General features: G+C 37.8%; 1 protein-coding gene across 1 annotated transcript in view; it reads left to right on the plus strand.

Moving 5' to 3' along the window:
* The window catches only part of LOC146861596 (kelch domain-containing protein 1-like), a 347,431-nt gene that overhangs the window by 138,322 nt on the left and 186,953 nt on the right, over nucleotides 1-22,156 (plus strand). The window contains exon 4 of the mRNA XM_085645977.1: nucleotides 978-1,056. Coding sequence (XP_085502103.1) covers nucleotides 978-1,056 — 79 coding nt within the window. The remainder of the gene's footprint in view (nucleotides 1-977; nucleotides 1,057-22,156) is intronic.

Raw genomic sequence — 22,156 nt, forward strand, 5'->3', positions numbered from 1 at the left:
GGATCTTAATTTGGTTCTTACTTACCTTATTTGTTCTCCATTCGAACATTTACATAGTAAGACTACTTGTAAGGCAATTTTTCTAGTGGCTATAACATCTGCTAGACGGGTTCGTGAGTTGCAGGCCCTTAGTGTTAAGACCCCCTTCACGACTTCCTGTTTTGAGAACCAGGGCTGCTTTCCTGCCAAAGGTGGATCCTCCTTTGCACTTGGACTAGTCCATCACCCATTTTACTTTCTCTCCTCCTTCACATCAATCTAAAGAGGAGGAAAGGCTTCATCGATAGGACCTCAAAAGGGCTGAGGTTTCATGTGCTTCTCTGTGCCTTTTTCATTTATTTAACCAATATGACCTCATTCAATTAAAAAATAAGCGAAGGGTGAACATTAAATTAGGTTGCTGGACAGTTGAATGTTGGTTTGGGGACTGCATCATAGCAAATACAATGCACAAAACGTAAAACAGGTTTTTAGTGCTTTCCCACCTGCTAGACTTGGTATTTTCCTAAAACATTTTAGGTGGATTTCAAAAATCATTCTCCTATTTGGTCAGGCCCAGATCAAAGGAAGTTCTGTCGACTTCAAAAATTACTTTGATGACTCCGGCTATAACGTGTCGTTCATTTTCCTCTTTTTATTTCTCTTTATTGTATTTTTCTCTTCCTATACTTTCTGCCTCTTTTATTTGTTGGGATGTACTTTTGTTTGTGTTTCTAAATTATTAAGTATCCAATCATCCCCTTTGATTACGAAATGCTTCACAAATTCTTAAAGAAAAAGATCATGAAATCTCTTTAAGATGAGATGCCATGATAAGAAATCATCAGTAGTTCCGTATTAATCTGGTACAAATATCTGCTACTTAATTGGTGCGTCTCATAGAGCGCTTGATTTTCTATCACTTTTAGATATTTGTTATAGTATGAAAAAATTGTTGCGACAACATGTTTGAGTCTCTGTACTTTTTATATTTTCAGGGTGTACTCTATGTATTTGGTGGAATGCTAGATTCTGGATTCACACAAGGAAAGACTCCTCTCTGGCTGTACAATATTGGTATGATGTTTAATCCTTTGGTTTTAATGTAATTCTTATGTACGGCATGTATAACTAACACTGTTTTAAGTTTGTTTTCTGGATCGTAGGCACTTAATAATTCAGCACTGTGTGAATGGACCTGGAGCATGCTCATATCCATCTATCTTTCTCTATATAGGGTGTGTGTGTGTGTGTGTGTGTGTATTTTCACTCACATTCACTGAAATTCAGTGAAAAAAAACATAGGTTTCAGGCCTGATATAGTTAGGAATTAGCATTTAAAAAACCTTAGAAATTTGCTGAAAAAACAATAGGTTTTAGGGGTGTTATAGTTAGCTGGACATTTCACTCGAACAAAACCATTGAAATTCCTCCTATATAGTTAGTTGTACTAACTACATCTCGCGCGCCCGCAATCCACTGCTGATGATGTCACATATTACATCATTCATGACATGGTCAGTGACATCACTGATGACATCTCCAGTGACATCATCCAGTGAAAGTGGTTTGGTTCGTTATTTAAATATGTTTTATATATATATATATATATTCACTGAAAAAACCATAGGTTTCACACATGTTATAGTTAGCGGAAATTTTACTGATAAAAAACCAATGAAATTGCCCCGTTATAGTTAGTGCTGGCAACTATAACTCACGCGACCGCAATCCTCTGCTGATGCTAATACTGTATTTAGACACTTATTTGCCCATGTCTTCTTCCATACATTTTTAGCTATACATATATTACAAATATTTTTTTTTATAAAACACATATGTCATCAGCAGAAGATTGCGGTCGCGTGAGTTATAGTTGCCAGCACTAACTATAACGGGGCAATTTCATTGGTTTTTTATCAGTAAAATTTCCGCTAACTATAACATGTGTGAAACCTATGGTTTTTTCAGTGAATTTGCAAGGTTTTTTAAATGCTAATTCCTAACTATAACGTGTGTGAAACCTATGGTTTTTTCAGTGAATTTGTACGTTTTTTTAAATGCTAAGTTACTTTACGCCATTCGAGGCGTGCGCGCCCACTTAACGCAGTGCGTTCCGTGCACGGTTTTTATCAACTTTAATAAGCCCTGTACATTTGGTGGCCTTCGGCCACCAAAAGCACAGGGGGTGGGGTCAATGTGGATAGTGTTTTTTTTATTTCGATTTTATAATTTCATGTTGCCAAAATATAGTTTTTTTACTAATGTAATAAGCCATGTACATTTGGTGGCCTACGGCCACCAAAAGCACAGGGGGTGGGGTAAGTGTGGATAGTGTTTTTTTTATTTCTATTTTTTACCGTACGCTTACGGTAAGCGTACGGTAAGCGTACTCGGCGAAATTGCCGAAAAAAAAATAAAACCGTTTTTGCTCTTGGGGGATGTTTGGGGACTCCCTCAACATGACTATGTGGGAGGGAGTTGTCAAAACAGCCCCGTAACATGTTTTTGGGCATCATGTTTGATAAATAACACTCAGTGCGAGAGACAAAATGGCGGACGCCGCTTCCTGGTTTCGGCCGATTCGAATGTTTACTAAGATCTAAGAGCCAATCAGAATCGCGCTCGCGCACGCCACCGTACGCGTACGGTAAGCGTACGGTAAGCGTACCGTAAGCGGGCTCAGATATATATATTGATTTAAAGGCTATTTTCTCAGAATCTACTGAACAGATTTACACCAAACCTACAAAAGGCACTTCCTTGATCTACGGACTACCTCTCTGCCAAATTTCTAGTAATTCTGTTCAGCCGTTCGGGCTGTAGCTCGTTCTAAAGGTCCTATGGAAAAATGCATGGGAAAAACGCGTTTTGGGACCCCCCTTTTATCTCAGCCCCCGCTTGACGAATCCCCCCGAGACTTTCAGGGTAGGAGCGGAGCGTAGCGCCCCACCTATTTTGAGAAATTCGCGAGGATTCATCGACCGGCGCCAAAGTTATTCAAAATAGAATGTTGCGGATTTCCTATGGAAAAGGGGTCCTAACTATAACTACCTACTGGCGACCGCCAGTAGGTAATATATATATATATATATATATATATATATATTCAGTGAAAAAACCATAGGTTTCACACATGTTATAGTTAGCTGGACATTTTACTCGTAAAAAACCAATGAAATTGCCCCGTTATAGTTAGTTCAGCTAACTATAACTCGCGCGCCCGCAATGCACTGCTGATGACGTCACATATTACATCACTCATGACATGGTCAGTGACATCACTCATGACATCACTGATGACATCTCAAATGACATCACTGATGACATCACTGATGACATCATCCAGTGAATGTGTGTTTTTCTGAAAATTAAATATGTTTTATATATGTATATCTCAAGGTCGATGGAAGAATAAATGGGTATATAAGTGTCTAAATGGATGATTTGTTTTTGAAAAATTGATTGTGTAACTGACTGATTAAGTGTATCATAGTGAATACATGGCTTAGTGAGTAATGTTTAAATATGTAAATATCTGTATCAGTCTCTCACTTTGTGTATAAGTGGCTGCATGGGTTGGTGAGTAGCTACATGGGTGTCTATATAGGTTATTAGTTGGTTTTTTGAGTATCAGTCTGAGTGTCTGCATGGTTTGGTGGGGGGTATTACGTAGTGCATAGGTGCATGAATGAGTGACTCACTGTTTGTATGTGTTGAACACAGCATGTGTGCAGGACTGTATGGGTGGATGAGTGTGTGTATGGGTGTGTTAGTGAGTGAACGACTGTCTCAATAGTGTCTTTATGAGTAACTACATATGTTTTAAACTAGTATATGTGACTATTGGTGTATATATGTGAGTATATGTGAGAGTGAGAGATTGAAAGAGTTCCTGTATGAATAAGTATGTGTTTCTATAAGTGATTGTTTTAAAGACTAAGTATGTGTAAGTTTCCGTAGAAGTAAGTATGGTGGTGTGTGTATAACTGTATATGCAAGTAAATGTATGTTTGATTCTTTATTAGCATGAGTGACTATGTGTGTGAGTAACTCTATGGATGAGTGGCATTGTGTAACAGGATGTATAGGTGTATGAGTACATATGATGAGTGAGTACATGTATGAGTGACTGTATAGGACTGTTGGTGAATGAGTGGATGTGTATGTGGATCTTAGAATTACTGAAGAGGTTGTTGTAACTGGTATTGGTATGTCCATTGTTTTGAAAATTTTAGTCTCTATTTTTGAATGTGTGTATCAAAGCTTATATTAGGGTGAGAGGAGGTCTGCCACTCTATCACAAGGATGATGTCATCAGTGATGTCATCAGTGATGTCATTTGAGATGTCATCAGTGATGTCATGAGTGATGTCACTGACCATGTCATGAGTGATGTAATATGTGACGTCATCAGCAGTGCATTGCGGGCGCGCGAGTTATAGTTAGCTGAACTAACTATAACGGGGCAATTTCATTGGTTTTTTACGAGTAAAATGTCCAGCTAACTATAACATGTGTGAAACCTATGGTTTTTTCACTGAATTTCTATGGTTTTTTAAATGCTAATTCCTAACTATAACGTGTGTGAAACCTATGGTTTTTTCAGTGAATTTCTAAGGTTTTTTAAATGCTAATTCCTAACTATAACGTGTGTGAAACCCATGGTTTTTTCAGTGAATTTGCAAGGTTTTTTAAATGCTAATTCCTAACTATAACGTGTGTGAAACCCATGGTTTTTTCAGTGAATTTGCAAGGTTTTTTAAATGCTAATTTTTTTTTTTTTTTCATTTTTTTCAAACATATTTTTAATTTAATTTTCTTTCCTTTTATAAAGACTATGCTTAAATTTTTAAAATCCTTAAATATTTTTTTTTAATATATTTTTTAAAATAAACGTAAAATTTATTTCCAGATTTTTTTTTTTTTTTTTTTTTTTTTTTTAGTACGCGTACCGTAAGCTCACGGTAAGCGTACGGTTTACGCAACGTCCGTAATCTATCTACGCTGCTTGCGTATAGTTACGCACTTTGCGTAGCCGCGCGTACTGCACGTGGGACGCGTGCGCGCTTACGCCACACGCGCACGTTACGCGGAAGTGCCGGGGAGTGACTGTTATGCGCATGCGCGCAAGCGCCTGTCTTTTTTACGCGCACGCGTACTTTTTGCCGTAAGCGTACCGTAAGCGTACCGTAAGCGTACGGTAGGTCATGTGATCATGAAACACAACTTTTGATTGGTTGAAACTACTTTCAGTTCTAGAACTCTCCTACACCACACCCATTCCCCTCATTTCTGCTTGTGATCCCTTGGGAGAAGGAGCTGGTTTGTCTTTGGGATACGATGGCAGAACAGCAGAGCTCTTCTGAGAGTGAGGCTAGCACCAGCAGCACTGTCTTGAGGCAGAGATCGAGGAAACAAAAGCCTTCTTATGTTTGGGATTATTTTACTTTTCCAGAAGGCCAGCAAAAGGTGAATGCACCCTTAGTTACTTGCTGTCTGTGTAAGCGTGTACTTTCTAGAGGTAATCCTGACAGGAAGTATTACTTTGGGAATCACACCATGAAGAGGCACCTCCAGGATGTACACGGAAGGACACATGGTCATCTTTTTGGAGGTAACTCTTCAGAAAGACGAGCCAGTACATCCACAGCAGCTCAGCCTGGACCATCATCTGCAGGGCTGACTCCTTCCTCTGCAGGTCAGGTGAGCCCTTCATCTGTGGGGGGAGCATCTCCTTCTGCTGGCCCTCTGGAAATTAACCCTCGGTTTGCGAGGGTTGAAGTACGGTGCGCCACTTGTCACGATCTAATTACTTATAGGGAGACCAGTGTTTCCCTAGTGAACAGTAAAATAGATCAGCACACTTGTCGTACCGTCTAAGATTCCCAATCTTTCTTTCCTCTGTCCCTGCATGAACACAACGGCTCTTTTAAGAGCCAACCTTACCTTTCATCCATTTTTTACATATGTTTTTTAAAACCTTTTTTTTTTTTTTTTTTTACCGTACGCGTACGGTGCGCGTACCTTTTTTTTATTTTTTAAAAAAAACACTAAAAATCAATTATCACATTACAAGGTCCTTGAGAGACTACAATTATTATTATTGACTTACCATACTCACTCAAAAAAATATTTATTCATTTGTTTTTTTTAAAAATAGTTTTAAAAATGGTTGTAGTTTTCGAAAATTTTCTATATCGATCTGAAAAAAATGAAAAAAGTATTAATATTTTTTTAACAATTTATAATACAGTATACATATTTACATTTTTTTCCAAAAAATATTTTTGCCTTATTTTTGCTGTTTTCAGAATATATTGCATTTCACTATAAATTGTGAAAGCAATTGCATTCATCATTTTACAGCGGGCAAAAAAAAATACCAATCACAAAGATTGTATTAAAAAAGCCCTGATTCTTTTTTTACTTAAACTTAACATTATAGAAATGCATAATATTGTAAAAAAATATCATCTAATACCAATACTTATTCCTTTAAAATACCGTCTGATATGTTTGTTTCAGAAGTATAATCACAATATTATATCTCAAATAACTCCAAAAAACATCTGATTTCATTTCCTTTAGGCCAAATAGTAATTTTAAATTTTTGTTTGGATTAAATTACCAACGGTAATCCAATAAAATTCTAAAGTTTAATTTGTCCAGATCTCACAGATTCTCTGTAACATTTTGGTTCACGAAAATTTTTTGATTAATTTATTTAGTCCACAATAGAATTGGTTACTTTTACTGACTGAAACCTCAAACCCCACTCGCTTGTGAATACTGTGCATGATTCCACAGGGTAAGCAGCTGGGTGTGTGCTAAGAGTCTGCTTCTTCCCCCAAAAATTCGCTCCCCCTTTCCATCTAATGCAACTGTGAAATCACCACAGCAAGACGCAATAAATCTCTGCCTATAATTCCTCTATGCACACAGAGTCATGTTTTCACATTAGTCCCAAAACGAAATTTCTTTGCCAATTTGAAAGCACACTTACTGCTCTTTTTTTTTAGGGCCAAGTGAAAATCTCTTTTTACAATTTGAAATCACTTTTACAGACTGACACATTATGAAACCACTATTTTTGATTTATTTAATTGCACATGTACAAACTGTTTTTTTTTCAGACCACCACCATGTGCATTCTCTGTGACTGCCTACACTCCACCAAGGGCAACCAGCCTTAGTGATGCTGAATGTATTTGCATTACAGACTTAAACCTGAAAACCCCACTAGCTTCTAAATACTGTGCATGACTATACATGGCAAGCACATGGGTGTGTGCTAAGCCTCTGCTTCTTCCCCCAAAAATTCGCTCCCCCTTTCCATCTAATGCAACTGTGAAATCACCAGAGCAAGACGCAATAAATCTCTGCCTATAATTCCTCTATGCACACAGAGTCATGTTTTCACATTAGTCCTAAAACGAAATTTCTTTGCCAATTTGAAAGCACACTTACTGCTCTTTTTTTTTAGGGCCAAGTGAAAATCTCTTTTTACAATTTGAAATCACTTTTACAGACTGACACATTATGAAACCACTATTTTTGATTTATTTAATTGCACATGTACAAACTGTTTTTTTTTCAGACCACCACCATGTGCATTCTCTGTGACTGCCTACACTCCACCAAGGGCAACCAGCCTTAGTGATGCTGAATGTATTTGCATTACAGACTTAAACCTGAAAACCCCACTGGCTTCTAAATACTGTGCATGACTATACATGGCAAGCACATGGGTGTGTGCTAAGCCTCTGCTTCTTCCCCCAAAAATTCGCTCCCCCTTTCCATCTAATGCAACTGTGAAATCACCAGAGCAAGACGCAATAAATCTCTGCCTATAATTCCTCTATGCACACAGAGTCATGTTTTCACATTAGTCCTAAAACGAAATTTCTTTGCCAATTTGAAAGCACACTTACTGCTCTTTTTTTTTCGGGCCAAGTGAAAATCTCTTTTTACAATTTGAAATCACTTTTACAGACTGACACATTATGAAACCACTTTTTTTTCTTTTATTTAAATGCACATGTCCAAGCTGTTTTTTCAGACCACCACCATGTGCATTCTCTGTGACTGCCTACACTCCACCAAGGGCAACCAGCCTTAGTGATGCTGAATGTATTTGCATTACAGACTTAAACCTGAAAACCCCACTGGCTTCTAAATACTGTGCATGACTATACATGGCAAGCACATGAGTGTGTGCTAAGCCTCTGCTTCTTCCCCCAAAAATTCGCTCCCCCTTTCCATCTAATGCAACTGTGAAATCACCAGAGCAAGACGCAATAAATCTCTGCCTATAATTCCTCTATGCACACAGAGTCATGTTTTCACATTAGTCCCAAAACGAAATTTCTTTGCCAATTTGAAAGCACACTTACTGCTCTTTTTTTTTAGGGCCAAGTGAAAATCTCTTTTTACAATTTTAAATCACTTTTACAGACTGACACATTATGAAACCACTATTTTTGATTTATTTAATTGCACATGTACAAACTGTTTTTTTTTCAGACCACCACCATGTGCATTCTCTGTGACTGCCTACACTCCACCAAGGGCAACCAGCCTTAGTGATGCTGAATGTATTTGCATTACAGACTTAAACCTGAAAACCCCACTGGCTTCTAAATACTGTGCATGACTATACATGGCAAGCACATGGGTGTGTGCTAAGCCTCTGCTTCTTCCCCCAAAAATTCGCTCCCCATTTCCATCTAATGCAACTGTGAAATCACCAGAGCAAGACGCAATAAATCTCTGCCTATAATTCCTCTATGCACACAGAGTCATGTTTTCACATTAGTCCTAAAACGAAATTTCTTTGCCAATTTGAAAGCACACTTACTGCTCTTTTTTTTTAGGGCCAAGTGAAAATCTCTTTTTACAATTTGAAATCACTTTTACAGACTGACACATTATGAAACCACTATTTTTGATTTATTTAATTGCACGTGTCCAAGCTGTTTTTTTTTCAGACCACCACCATGTGCATTCTCTGTGACTGCCTACACTCCACCAAGGGCAACCAGCCTTAGTGATGCTGAATGTATTTGCATTACAGACTTAAACCTGAAAACCCCACTGGCTTCTAAATACTGTGCATGACTATACATGGCAAGCACATGGGTGTGTGCTAAGCCTCTGCTTCTTCCCCCAAAAATTCGCTCCCCCTTTCCATCTAATGCAACTGTGAAATCACCAGAGCAAGACGCAATAAATCTCTGCCTATAATTCTTCTATGCACACAGAGTCATGTTTTCACATTAGTCCCAAAACGAAATTTCTTTGCCAATTTGAAAGCACACTTACTGCTCTTTTTTTTTCGTGCCAAATGAAAATCTCTTTTTACAATTTGAAATCACTTTTACAGACTGACACATTATGAAACCACTATTTTTGATTTATTTAATTGCACGTGTCCAAGCTGTTTTTTTTTCAGACCACCACCATGTGTATTCTCTGTGTCTGCCTACACTCCAGCAAGGGCAACCAGCCTTAGTGATGCTGAATGTATTTGCATTACAGACTTAAACCTGAAAACCCCACTGGCTTCTTAATACTGTGCATGACTATACACGGCAAGCACATGGGTGTGTGCTAAGCCTCTGCTTCTTCCCCAAAAAATTCGCTCCCCCTTTCCATCTAATGCAACTGTGAAATCACCAGAGCAAGACGCAATAAATCTCTGCCTATAATTCTTCTATGCACACAGAGTCATGTTTTCACATTAGTCCCAAAACGAAATTTCTTTGCCAATTTGAAAGCACACTTACTGCTCTTTTTTTTTTCGGGGCAAGTGTAAATCACTTTTACACACTGACACATTATGAAACCACCATGTGTAACTACAACAAAAACAATTCCCATTTCTATTATTCATTTCTTAAGTTACCACATACATACCCTCTCAAACTGTAAACTCACCTTTAAAATTAGTTAGTTGTGAAAGAAATGTGACACTCAAACAGCAGATTATCAGAGCCAGGATCTCTGTTGTGTTCACCTCTCTCCTCTCAGCAGAACCAGATAATGGCAAACTTTCCCTCTATTTTTCCACACATATACATGTAAGTTTCAAATCTCAGTGCTTCCCCCTTTTTTTCACATGTAATCACACATTTCTATTGGTTGAAAACGAACCCTTTTCCAAAAGTACCCTGCCCCCAACTTGACTTCTGCCTAGTACCCTTCCCCCAACTTGACTTCTGCCTGCTACCATAGCAACAGCTCATGGAACACTGCTGTGTGCAGTTAGGTCAGAAGTTCGACACACAATGTTTCAATTCCACAGAGCAAGAGTGCTTGACTTTTCAAACCTAACAGCAAATCCATAGTACTGTTCTTTGGTTACACATTTTTTTGTACCAATACAAAACATGCTTCTATTAATTTTCACATACAGCCTAGTTTTTATTCTAGAATGGTATGAAACAGCCAATCAGTTCTTTTTGTTTTTAAAAAAATATGTATGCCTCCATTTCCAAACTGTCTTTCTTTTCATATTGCCATTCTACTGAAAGACACCTCCTGAGTGCATCCAGATCTCCTTTGAAGATGTTCACAGTGTGGATTGTAGGGCACAGCTATGTCTTCTGGAGTGAAAAGTTTGCAGAGAAAACAGATATGGTGAGAGACCTTGCTTTGCCAAATGTAGACATTAAATGGATTGGTCAGAGAGGGTTAAACTGGCACCAATTGATGCCATTGGTGAAATCCTTCATGCAAATCCAACACCCTGACCTCATAATAGTGCACTGTGGTGGCAATGACCTAGGCACTTTGACTGGGGTAGGTCTGGAAATGCTTATGAAGGACACCTTTGCACAACTGTTTTCACTTTTCCCTAAAACTGCCTTTGTGTTTTCCAACATATGCCAAAGGCAAAAATGGAACTGGTCCAATCATTTCTGTCCGCAGATTGACAAAGCAAGAAAGCACGTCAACAAATCTGTTTCTGCTTTCCTCCGTGACTATGGTATGGGTGCCATTTACCACAACAACTTGCGTTACGACATGCAAGACATTTATAGAGGAGATGGGGTGCACTTCAATGATGAAGGGAACAGAGTCTTCCTCTTGAACCTTAGACTCTGCATCGGTACTTACTTGTAGGTACCACTAAAAAAATGACTCCATAAACACAACAGCTCTTTTTAGAGCTCCCTAATTTCTAAACTCTTAAATCTGATTTTCATTTATTTTTTATTTATTTTTTTTACCGTACGCTTACCGTAAGCGTACCCCGTGATTTTTTTTAAAATCAATTAATGTTTTTTTTGTACTTTTCTGTCCTTCTTTGACCCCCTTACAAATGTTAGGGGGTCTGTAACTCTCCTCATTGCCCCCTTTTCTTCTTTTCACTCTTTTTTTTTTCAGAGTGAAACAGAAAATGGCGGCCGCCGCTTCCTGGTTTCGTCCGATTCGAATGTTTACTAAGATCTAAGAGCCAATCAGAATCGCGCTCGCGCACGCCACCGTACGCTTACCGTAAGCGTACCCCGTGTTTTTTTAAAAAATCAATTAATGTTTTTTTTGTACTTTTCTGTCCTTCTTTGACCCCCTTACAAATGTTAGGGGGTCTGTAACTCTCCTCATTGCCCCCTTTTCTTCTTTTCACTCTTTTTTTTTTCAGAGTGAAACAGAAAATGGCGGCCGCCGCTTCCTGGTTTCGGCTGATTCGAATGTTTACTAAGATCTAAGAGCCAATCAGAATCGCGCTCGCGCACGCCACCGTACGCTTACCGTAAGCGTACGGTAAGCGTACCGTAAGCTGGCTCAGATATATATATTGATTTAAAGGCTATTTTCTCAGAATCTACTGAACAGATTTACACCAAACCTACAAAAGGCACTTCCTTGACCTAGGGACTACCTCTCTGCCAAATTTTGAGTAATTCTGTTCAGCCGTTTGGGCTGTAGCTCGTTCTAAAGGTCCTATGGAAAAATGCATGGGAAAAACGCGTTTTGGGACCCCCCTTTTATCTCAGCCCCCGCTTGACGGATCCCCCCGAGACTTTCAGGGTAGGAGCGGAGCGTAGCGCCCCACCTATTTTGAGAAATTCGCGAGGATTCATCGACCGGCGCCAAAGTTATTCAAAATAGAATGTTGAGGTTTTCCTATGGAAACGTGGTCCTAACTATAACTACCTACTGGCGACCGCCAGTAGGTAATATATATATATATATATATATATATATATATATATATATATATATATATATATATATATATATATTCACTGAAAAAACCATAGGTTTCACACACGTTATAGTTAGGAATTATCATTTACAAAACCTTGCAAATTCACTTAAAAAACCATAGGTTTCACACATGTTATAGTTAGCTGTACATTTCACTCGTAAAAAACCAATGAAATTCCACGTTATAGTTAGATCAGGTAACTATAACTTGCGCGCCCACAATAAACTGCTGATGACGTCACATAGTACATCACTCATGACATGGTCAGTGACATCACTCATGACATCAATGATGACATCTGAAATTACACATTGTGGATTGCGGTCGCGCAAGTTATAGTTACCTGATCTAACTATAACGTGGAATTTCATTTGGTTTTTTACGAGTGAAATGTACAGCTAACTATAACATGTGTGAAACCTATGGTTTTTTAAGTGAATTTGCAAGGTTTTGTAAATGATAATTCCTAACTATAACGTGTGTGAAACCTATGGTTTTTTCAGTGAATTTGTACGGTTTTTTAAATGCTAAGTTATGTATTTATTTTTTTTCTGGTTTTTCACTATGCGCACACCCTGCGCGCACGGTGCGCTTCGCACACCGTGCGCGCGCTGTGGGTGCTCGGTGCGCGAAGCGCACCGAGCGCCCACGTAGCGCAGTCCATGCCGTGCGCGCCTCACCTTTTTTTACGCAGTAACATTTGTTTTTTTCTCCCTTGTGGGTCCTTTAATTCATTTAATAAATGTGATTGTTACTTCTTTATTTTTTATTTTTTTTGCCGTGCGCGTACGGTAAGCTTACCGTACGCGTACCCCGCGATTTTTTTTTAAAATTATTAAATTTATTTTTCGTACTTTTGGGTCCTTCTTGGACCCCCTGACAAACACTAGGGGGTCTGCAACTCTCTTCGTTGCCCCCGTTTCACGTTCCCCACCTTTGTTTCTCAGTGCGAGAGACAGAAAATGGCGGCCGACACTTCCTGATTTCGACCGATTCGAATGTTTACAGTCATGTAACCACCAATCAGAATTGAGCTCGCGCACGGCACCGTACGCGTACGGTAAGCGCACGGAGCGCGCTTACAGATATATATATATTGATTTAAATGCTATTTTCTCAGGACCTACTGAACAGATTTACACCAGACCTACAAAAGGCACATCCTTGACCTGAGGACTACCTCTCTGCCAAATTTCAAGTAATTCTGTTCAGCCGTTCGGGCTGTAGCTGTGTCTAAAGGTCCTATGGAAAAATGCATGGGGAAACGCGTTTTGGGACCCCCCTTTTTTCTCAGCCCCCGCTTGACGAATCCCCCCCGAGACTTTCAGGGTAGGAGCGGAGCGTAGCGCCCCATTAGTTTTGAAAATTTCGCGAGGATTCGTCGACCGGCGCCAAAGTTATTACAAATAGAATGTTGCGGATTTCCTATGGAAACACGGTCCTAACTATAACTATCTACTGGCGACCGCCAGTAGATAATATATATATATATATTCACTGAAAAAACCATGGGTTTCACACACGTTATAGTTAGGAATTAGCATTTAAAAAACCTTGCAAATTCACTGAAAAAACCATGGGTTTCACACACGTTATAGTTAGGAATTAGCATTTAAAAAACCTTAGAAATTCACTGAAAAAACCATAGGTTTCACACACGTTATAGTTAGGAATTAGCATTTAAAAAACCTTAGAAATTCAGTGAAAAAACCATAGGTTTCACACATGTTATAGTTAGCTGGACATTTTACTCGTAAAAAACCAATGAAATTGCCCCGTTATAGTTAGTTCAGCTAACTATAACTCGCGCGCCCGCAATGCACTGCTGATGACGTCACATATTACATCACTCATGACATGGTCAGTGACATCACTCATGACATCACTGATGACATCTCAAATGACATCACTGATGACATCACTGATGACATCATCCAGTGAATGTGTGTTTTTCTGAAAATTAAATATGTTTTATATATGTGTATCTCAAGGTCGATGGAAGAATAAATGGGTATATAAGTGTCTAAATGGATGATTTGTTTTTGAAAAATTGATTGTGTTCCTGACTGATTAAGTGTATCTCTCACTTTGTGTATAAGTGGCTGCATGGGTTGGTGAGTAGCTACATGGGTGTCTATATAGGTTATTAGTTGTTTTTTTGAGTATCAGTCTGAGTGTCTGTATGGTACGGTGGGGGGTATTACGTAGTGCATAGATGCATGAATGAGTGACTCACTGTTTGTATGTGTTGAAGACAGCATGTGTGCAGGACTGTATGGGTGGATGAGTGTGTGTATGGGTGTGTTAGTGAGTGAATGACTGTCTCAATAGTGTCTTCAGGAGTAACTACATATGTTTTTAACTAGTATATGTGACTATTGGTGTATATATGTGAGTATATGTGAGAGGGAGAGATTGAAAGAGTTCCTGTATGAATAAGTATGTGTTTCTATAAGTGATTGTTTAAAAGACTAAGTATGTGTAAGTTTCCGTAGAAGTAAGTATGGTGGTGTGTGTATTACTGTATATGCAAGTAAATGTATGTTTTATTCTTTATTAGCATGAGTGACTATGTGTGTGAGTAACTCTATGGATGAGTGGCATTGTGTAACAGGATGTATAGATGTATGAGTACATATGATGAGTGAGTACATGTATGAGTGACTGTATAGGACTGTTGGTGAATGAGTGGATGTGTATGTGGATCTTAGAATTACTGAAGAGGTTGTTGTAACTGGTATTGGTATGTCCATTGTTTTGAAATTTTTAGTCTCTATTTTTGAATGTGTGTATCAAAGCTTATATTAAGGTGAGAGGAGGTCTGCCACTCTATCACAAGGATGATGTCATCAGTGATGTCATCAGTGATGTCATTTGAGATGTCATCAGTGATGTCATGAGTGATGTCACTGACCATGTCATGAGTGATGTAATATGTGACGTCATCAGCAGTGCATTGCGGGCGCGCGAGTTATAGTTAGCTGAACTAACTATAACGGGGCAATTTCATTGGTTTTTTACGAGTAAAATGTCCAGCTAACTATAACGTGTGTGAAACCTATGGTTTTTTCAGTGAATTTCTAAGGTTTTTTAAATGCTAATTCCTAACTATAACGTGTGTGAAACCCATGGTTTTTTCAGTGAATTTGCAAGGTTTTTTAAATGCTAATTCCTAACTATAACGTGTGTGAAACCCATGGTTTTTTCAGTGAATTTGCAAGGTTTTTTAAATGCTATTTTTTTTTTTATTCTTCATTTTTTTCAAACATATTTTTAATTTAATTTTCTTATCTTTTATAAAGACTATGCTTAAATTTTTAAAATCCTTAAATATTTTTTTTATATATATTTTTTAAAATAAACATGTAAAATTTATTTCCAGTTTTTTTTTATTTTTTTTTATAGTACGCGTACCGTAAGCTCACGGTAAGCGTACGGTTTACGCAACGCCCGTAATCTATCTACGCTGCTTGCGTATAGTTACGTACTTTGCGTAGCCGCGCGTACTGCGCGTGGGACGCGTGCGCGCTTACGCAACACGCGTACGTTACGCGGAAGTGCCGGGGAGTGACTGTTATGCGCATGCGCGCAAGCGCGTGTCTTTTTTACACGCACGCGTACTTTTTGCCGTAAGCGTACCGTAAGCGTACCGTAAGCGTACGGTAGGTCATGTGATCTTGAAACACAACTTTTGATTGGTTGAAACTACTTTCAGTTCTAGAACTCTCCTACACCACACCCATTCCCCTCATTTCTGCTTGTGATCCCTTGGGAGAAGGAGCTGGTTTGTCTTTGGGATACGATGGCAGAACAGCAGAGCTCTTCTGAGAGTGAGGCTAGCACCAGCAGCACTGTCTTGAGGCAGAGAGCGAGGAAAGTAAAGCCTTCTTATGTTTGGGATTATTTTACTTTTCCAGAAGGCCAGCAAAAGGTGAATGCACCCTTAGTTACTTGCAAGCTGTGTAAGCGTGTACTTTCTAGAGGTAATCCTAACAGGAAGTATTCCTTTGGGAATCACACCATGAAGAGACACCTCCAGGAAGTACACAGAAGGACACATGGTCATCTTTTTGGAGGTAACTCTTCAGAAAGACGAGCCAGTACATCCACAGCAGCTCAGCCTGGACCATCATCTGCAGGGCAGACTCCTTCTTCTGCAGGTCAGGTGAGCCCTTCATCTGTGGGGGGAGAATCTCCTTTTGCTGGCCCTCTGGAAATTAACCCTCGGTTTGCGAGGGTTGAAGTACGGTGCGCCACTTGTCACGATCTAATTACTTATAGGGAGACCAGTGTTTCCCTGGTGAACAGTAAAATAGATCAGCACACTTGTCGTACCGTCTAATATTCCCAATCTTTCTTTCCTCTGTCCCTGCATGAACACAATGGTTCTTTTAAGAGCCAACCTTATCTTTAATCTTTTTTTTTCTTTTTTTTTTTAAACTTTTTTTTTTTTTTTACGGTAAGCGTACCTTTTTTTTATTTTTTAAAAAAAAACACTAAAAATCATTTATCTCATTACAAAGTCCTTGAGAGACTACAATTTTTATTTTTAACTTACCATACTCACTCAAAAAAATATTTATTCATTTGTTTTTTTAAAAAATAGTTTTTAAAATGGTTGTAGTTTCCGAAAATTTTCTATATCGATCTGAAAATAAAGAAAAAAGTATTAATATTTTTTATCCATTTTATAATACAATACACATATTTACATTTTTTACAAAAAAATATTTTTGCCTTATTTTTGCTGTTTTCAGAATATATTGCATTTCACTATTAATTGTGAAAGCAATTGCATTCATCATTTTACAGCGGGCAAAAAAAATTAACAATCACAAAGATTGAATTAAAAAAGCCCAGAATGTCTTCTCACTTAAACTTATCATTACAGAAATGCATATTATTCTAAAAAAATATCATCTAAAAACAATACTTTTTTCTTTAAAATACCGTCTGATATGTTTGTTTCAGAAGTATAATCACAATATTATATCTCAAATAACTCCAAAATACATCTGATTTTATTTCCTTTAGGCCAAATAGTATTTTTTTTTTTTTCCTGGAATAAATTTCCAAGGGAAAACCATTAAAATTCTAAAGTTTAATCTGTCCAGATCTCACCAATTCTCTGTAACATTTTGGTTCACGAAAATTTTTTGAATAATTTATTTAGTCCACAATAGAATTGCTTACTTTTCCACATGGCCAAATAGTAATTTTTTAAATCATTTTTGAAAAAATTTCCAATGGCAGTCCAATAGCATTCCATAATTTAAAATGTGCAGAAGTTACCGATTATCTCTAAATTATTGGTTTTTGAAAATTGCATTAAAATTTAAAAAAGTCCACATTACAATTGGTTATCTTTCCTTTAGGCCAAATGATAATTTTAAAAATCTTTTTTCTACAAAATTGCAATGGTAATCCAGTAAAATGGTAAAATTATTTTGTCCAGATCTTGCCAAATCTCTCTAAAATTTAGGTTTCAGGAAGATTAGATAGGAATTTGCTAAATCAAAAGGCAAACGTTGTTTGAAAATCAATTGGGAATCATTACACAGTGTCCAGCCTTTTTCACATTTTAGATAAACTGTGTAATGTCCAGAAGTAACAGTAGGTCCATCATGGAAAATTATTGCAACAGTTACAAAAGTTTTTCCTGAAATTGATAATTGCTGTCCTGTAAACTTCTTTATTAAAGTATCCAATTTTGATCCATCAGCTCTACATCGTTGCATCATTAAAATTACATACTGTCCGTATTCCCTTAAAATTAATGTTGAAAACATGTCAGAATTACACTCACCACATTTCATGCTATGATTAGCATCTTTAACTAATTTTGCAAAAGTGACTGTTTTACTCTCTGGCAATGTCAAATAAATAAACCTTTCATTATCAACAATAGAGCCACATATATTATAACAATTATCACAACTATGTTCCCATTTATAAGAGAGACCAAAAAAAATGTCAATGGGAACTCCTTCTTCTTCCACTACCTGAAGAAAATACATCAAAAATTCGTGTGCATCTTGCTGTTCATTTTGAGAAAACTGTGTTCGTCCTGAACATACATCTAAAAGTTTTCTAATTTCAGTAGCACTTTCTATTTGAGTTTTATCTTTACTCAGCTTTTGAAAAAGGAGACTGAGCTCTGAACAGAATCTTTTTCCCTGATTTACTATTATCTGCTCTTGCAAACTTTCCAGATAAAATGCAACATTCAGCACTACATTAGCGTAGCAGTTGACACCAGAGCTATTTTCAAAATGACATCCTACAACCTGTTCTTCATTTTCCTTATTCTTTTTGCTTGCAATTACATCACTCCTCTTTTTTTTCCTCTTCTCTACATCTTCATTACAGATATTCTCATTTCTCCTTTTACGAGAAACTACACGTTTCTCCAACACAGGATACTGACCTAAATGAGGAGCATAGCTTCTTCTTAATCTATTATACTCCTTTACACAGTTTGTATCAGCACTAACTTTTGAGTCATCAAAGTCTATCATGAATAAACCTGATAATGTTTTGACTCGTGACAAAGCTACATATGCCATACCTTCTTTGAACACAGTTGAACCAATGTTCACAAATGCACAATCTACAGTCAATCCTTGAGACTTGTGGATAGTTACAGCATATGCTAGTGAAAACGGAAACTGCTTCCTACGTACATATAAGTCTTTCACAAGCATGAAACGAACTGAACAACGACAAATGTCTTTAACTTCCTCTATCTGATCAAATTTTATCTGTAAACATTCAATTCCTTCTTTTTTCTGATAATTAATAAAACCCACAACTCTTCCCATCGCTCCATTCACTAAGCCTTTCTCAACATCCAAATTTCTCCTTAAAAACACTCTACAGTTCATGCAAACATAAAGATTTTTTTCTAATCCTGCTGTTTTGGAGATGTTCTTCTCTAGTGAGTCCAATTTATTTTTCAGTTTGCCTGTTACTGTGACTGTAATTCTTCCATCCTCAATTTTGTCCACTGCTTCCAATTTCCTGATGTCTTCCTTTTCCAATTTCAAAAGCTCCTCATTAAATATTGAGCATTCACGTAGAGTTGGCATTAAGCAGATGACACTTTTGTTTTCTGCAATATTCTTGTATATTTTCTCTGCAACTATTTCTTCCTTTGGAAATAAATTATGTAGCAGCCGACTCTGTAATGCTTTTTTCCCAACATCTGTGAGTAGTCCAATCCTGATATCTTTCAGAATACTTCCATATTCTTCATCGTTTGCTTGCCTCATATTAGTTGTAAGTTCCTTGTACTCAAAGAAGGACCAAATATTTGTATTTCCAATGCTTCCCAATGACTTCTTTGTGTCTTCATGTGTCACAGTATTAAACACTGGTTGTCCTTTAACTGGAGTAAGTTGCAAAAGATCCCCAAAAACTATGACGTGTTTTCCACCAAATAACACGTCATAGTCTGTCTTCAAAATTTGCTGCATTCTTAAATGCACAAAGGCAAGCATTAAGTTTGATACCATGCTCACCTCATCAATAATGAGAACTTGCATCTTCTTCAATACTCGTGAAACTTCCAAGGATGCTTCTCCAGTTAGCTTGTTGAATTGTATTTTGTTCTCATGCTCCACTGGTAACATTAGCAAACGATGTAAGGTGATTCCTTTTATGTTATATGCTGCTAACCCAGTTGGAGCAGTAACCACACAAGACAAAGTAGAATCCGTTTTTTGCTTTAGGTAGCTTCTGATGACTTTAATTAGGAAACTTTTTCCAGTGCCAGCTTGTCCGCTTACATACATCCTGATTGGATGAAATGATGTGCATGAGCACTCTTTTTTTACATGTAGAAATCCGTGATCAATTTTGTTTTTGATCTCTTCATAAATTTGTTGCTGCTCTTGATTCAGTTGTCTTTCCAAATTTTCTAAGTCTATAAATTCTTCTTGACCTTGATTCATAGCTGTTTCCACTTCATTCATGGCTATTGATGCTTCATTTTCAACGATTGGTTGTCCTAGGGGATCTTGACTGAGTGTTCCTGAACTTTGGCTGTCCTGAGAACTGTCTCTAGCTATTTCTGCTGCAATTGTAGTTTCCTGTTCAATTTCTTCATTTAACATTTGCAGATAAGTTGAGAATGTACTGCATTGTATGCTGTCTTTGCAAGCATTAAAAGAATCTTCATAGCTCTGGAATTCTCCCAGTAGTTCATCCTCTGTACGCCATGGTTTAAACAACTGTAAAAGAGCCAAGTAGTAAAATTCTTTCTTGTCGGTAGTGTCGCAACTCAGCTTCCGGTGATTTATCAAACTTCCTTTGGTTTGCTTCACCAAACATCCTTCTTCACCAACAACTTTATATTTTCCACTGTTGATGTCTTCTGCAGCTTTCCGTGAATAAATGTAGTTCTGTAACACTTCATAGAGACACATGTTCTCCAGATGATGACTTCTCTTGGGATAATATGTGTCCAACATGTTTGTTTTCAATATGTCTGTACTTTCTGGGTCATTCTCAGCCAAATATTCAATTTCTCCAACAGATTTCAGTACCCGATTTCTCATTGCTGCAAGGCCTAAACTTGCCCAAATTATTCTTCTTGACTTCGAGTAGAGACTTGCAGAAGATAACCTATCTGAACATTCGTAGGATCCAATTTCTCGATGCGATAACATCTTCAAACTGAAACTGTACAGCTTCTTACTGACAGTCTTCTCGTGAGAAATCTCTTCCCACATTTCCTTCAATTCTGTTTTTTCTGATTTCGTAATGTAAGACGTTACATATCGAGCAACAGCAATGGAATTGTCAGCAACATACTGTATATCCATGTTAGCGTTCCACATGGATAAAATGACTGGGTTGTAGTCATTTATATTTTTTGATTCTTCTTTTCTTTTAAGGTTGTAGGTATTCTTAGGTGATTTTCTTGTGATAGTATGTCTCACAGCTGACATAAAACTGTTGACTCTTCCATTTGTAAGAACAGGTCTAGGAAATCCAAATCGACATTTAGTGTAGTATTTTTCTTTGCTCTTGTATTTCCGTCGACAGTATTTTCCACACCGATGACTTTGGAAACGTAGAACTTGCTCCTTTAACTTGTTCTCTTCTGTGCTTTTAGGTATAGCACATGTTGCATATTCTTCAATGTAAGATAACACTGCTTCATCAGTATCTGTTCCAAACTTTGGGGCATCCTTGATCCACAGCAGCATATGAATATGAGGAGCACCTCTTGCCTGGTACTCTTTTCTCCAAAAGAAATCCACTACTTCTCCAAGGGGTGGATTTTTTTTATTGCAGATGAAGGACATCATAGCCTCAAATCTATGATTGAAATATCTGCAAACATTAACCGGATCCAATGAGCACAGTTCTCCTGCTGTCTTGTATTCGATGTTTTTAATGTTTGAATTGGCCTCTCGTAGAAAATCCAGTAAATCATCCCAAGCGTACTCGGCACAGCTTAGGGTAAGGAACCATGTTGGTGTTCCTAAATTGCGTAACATGCATTTTAGTTCACCATGGCGTCGGTACCAATATTCATTTGTCCCACGCTGACAAGCCATCAGATTGATCAGTTGTGTTTCCAAATGATCATCTCGGTGCTGCACTTTCTCCATAAAATCCTTAGCAGACACATTTTGTAAATGTACTCCACTTTTTAAAATGTGATTTACTGCATAAGACAGTGCAGACAAGTCGCTTTCAAATAAAAGATGGAACAAATAAGGAATACTTTGTCGAAATCTGGGATCTTCAGCATATAGTCTTGTAGTTCGATACTCTGAAGCTGGAATCTGTTCTGGACGTTCATCGTATCGTCCTCCTTTTCCTTTAGGAAACAGCTGGGGAAAACATCGAGCTTCCAAGCTCTCCTCCCATACACTCACGGGATTTCCTTTTGCTTTCTTCATCTGAAAGAGATCAATATTGTCTCCCATAACTTCTTTCGAATGGAGA

The sequence above is a fragment of the Triturus cristatus genome, chromosome 3_1 (genome assembly GCF_964204655.1).
Source record: "Triturus cristatus chromosome 3_1, aTriCri1.1, whole genome shotgun sequence".
NCBI classification, from domain to species: Eukaryota; Metazoa; Chordata; class Amphibia; order Caudata; family Salamandridae; genus Triturus; species Triturus cristatus.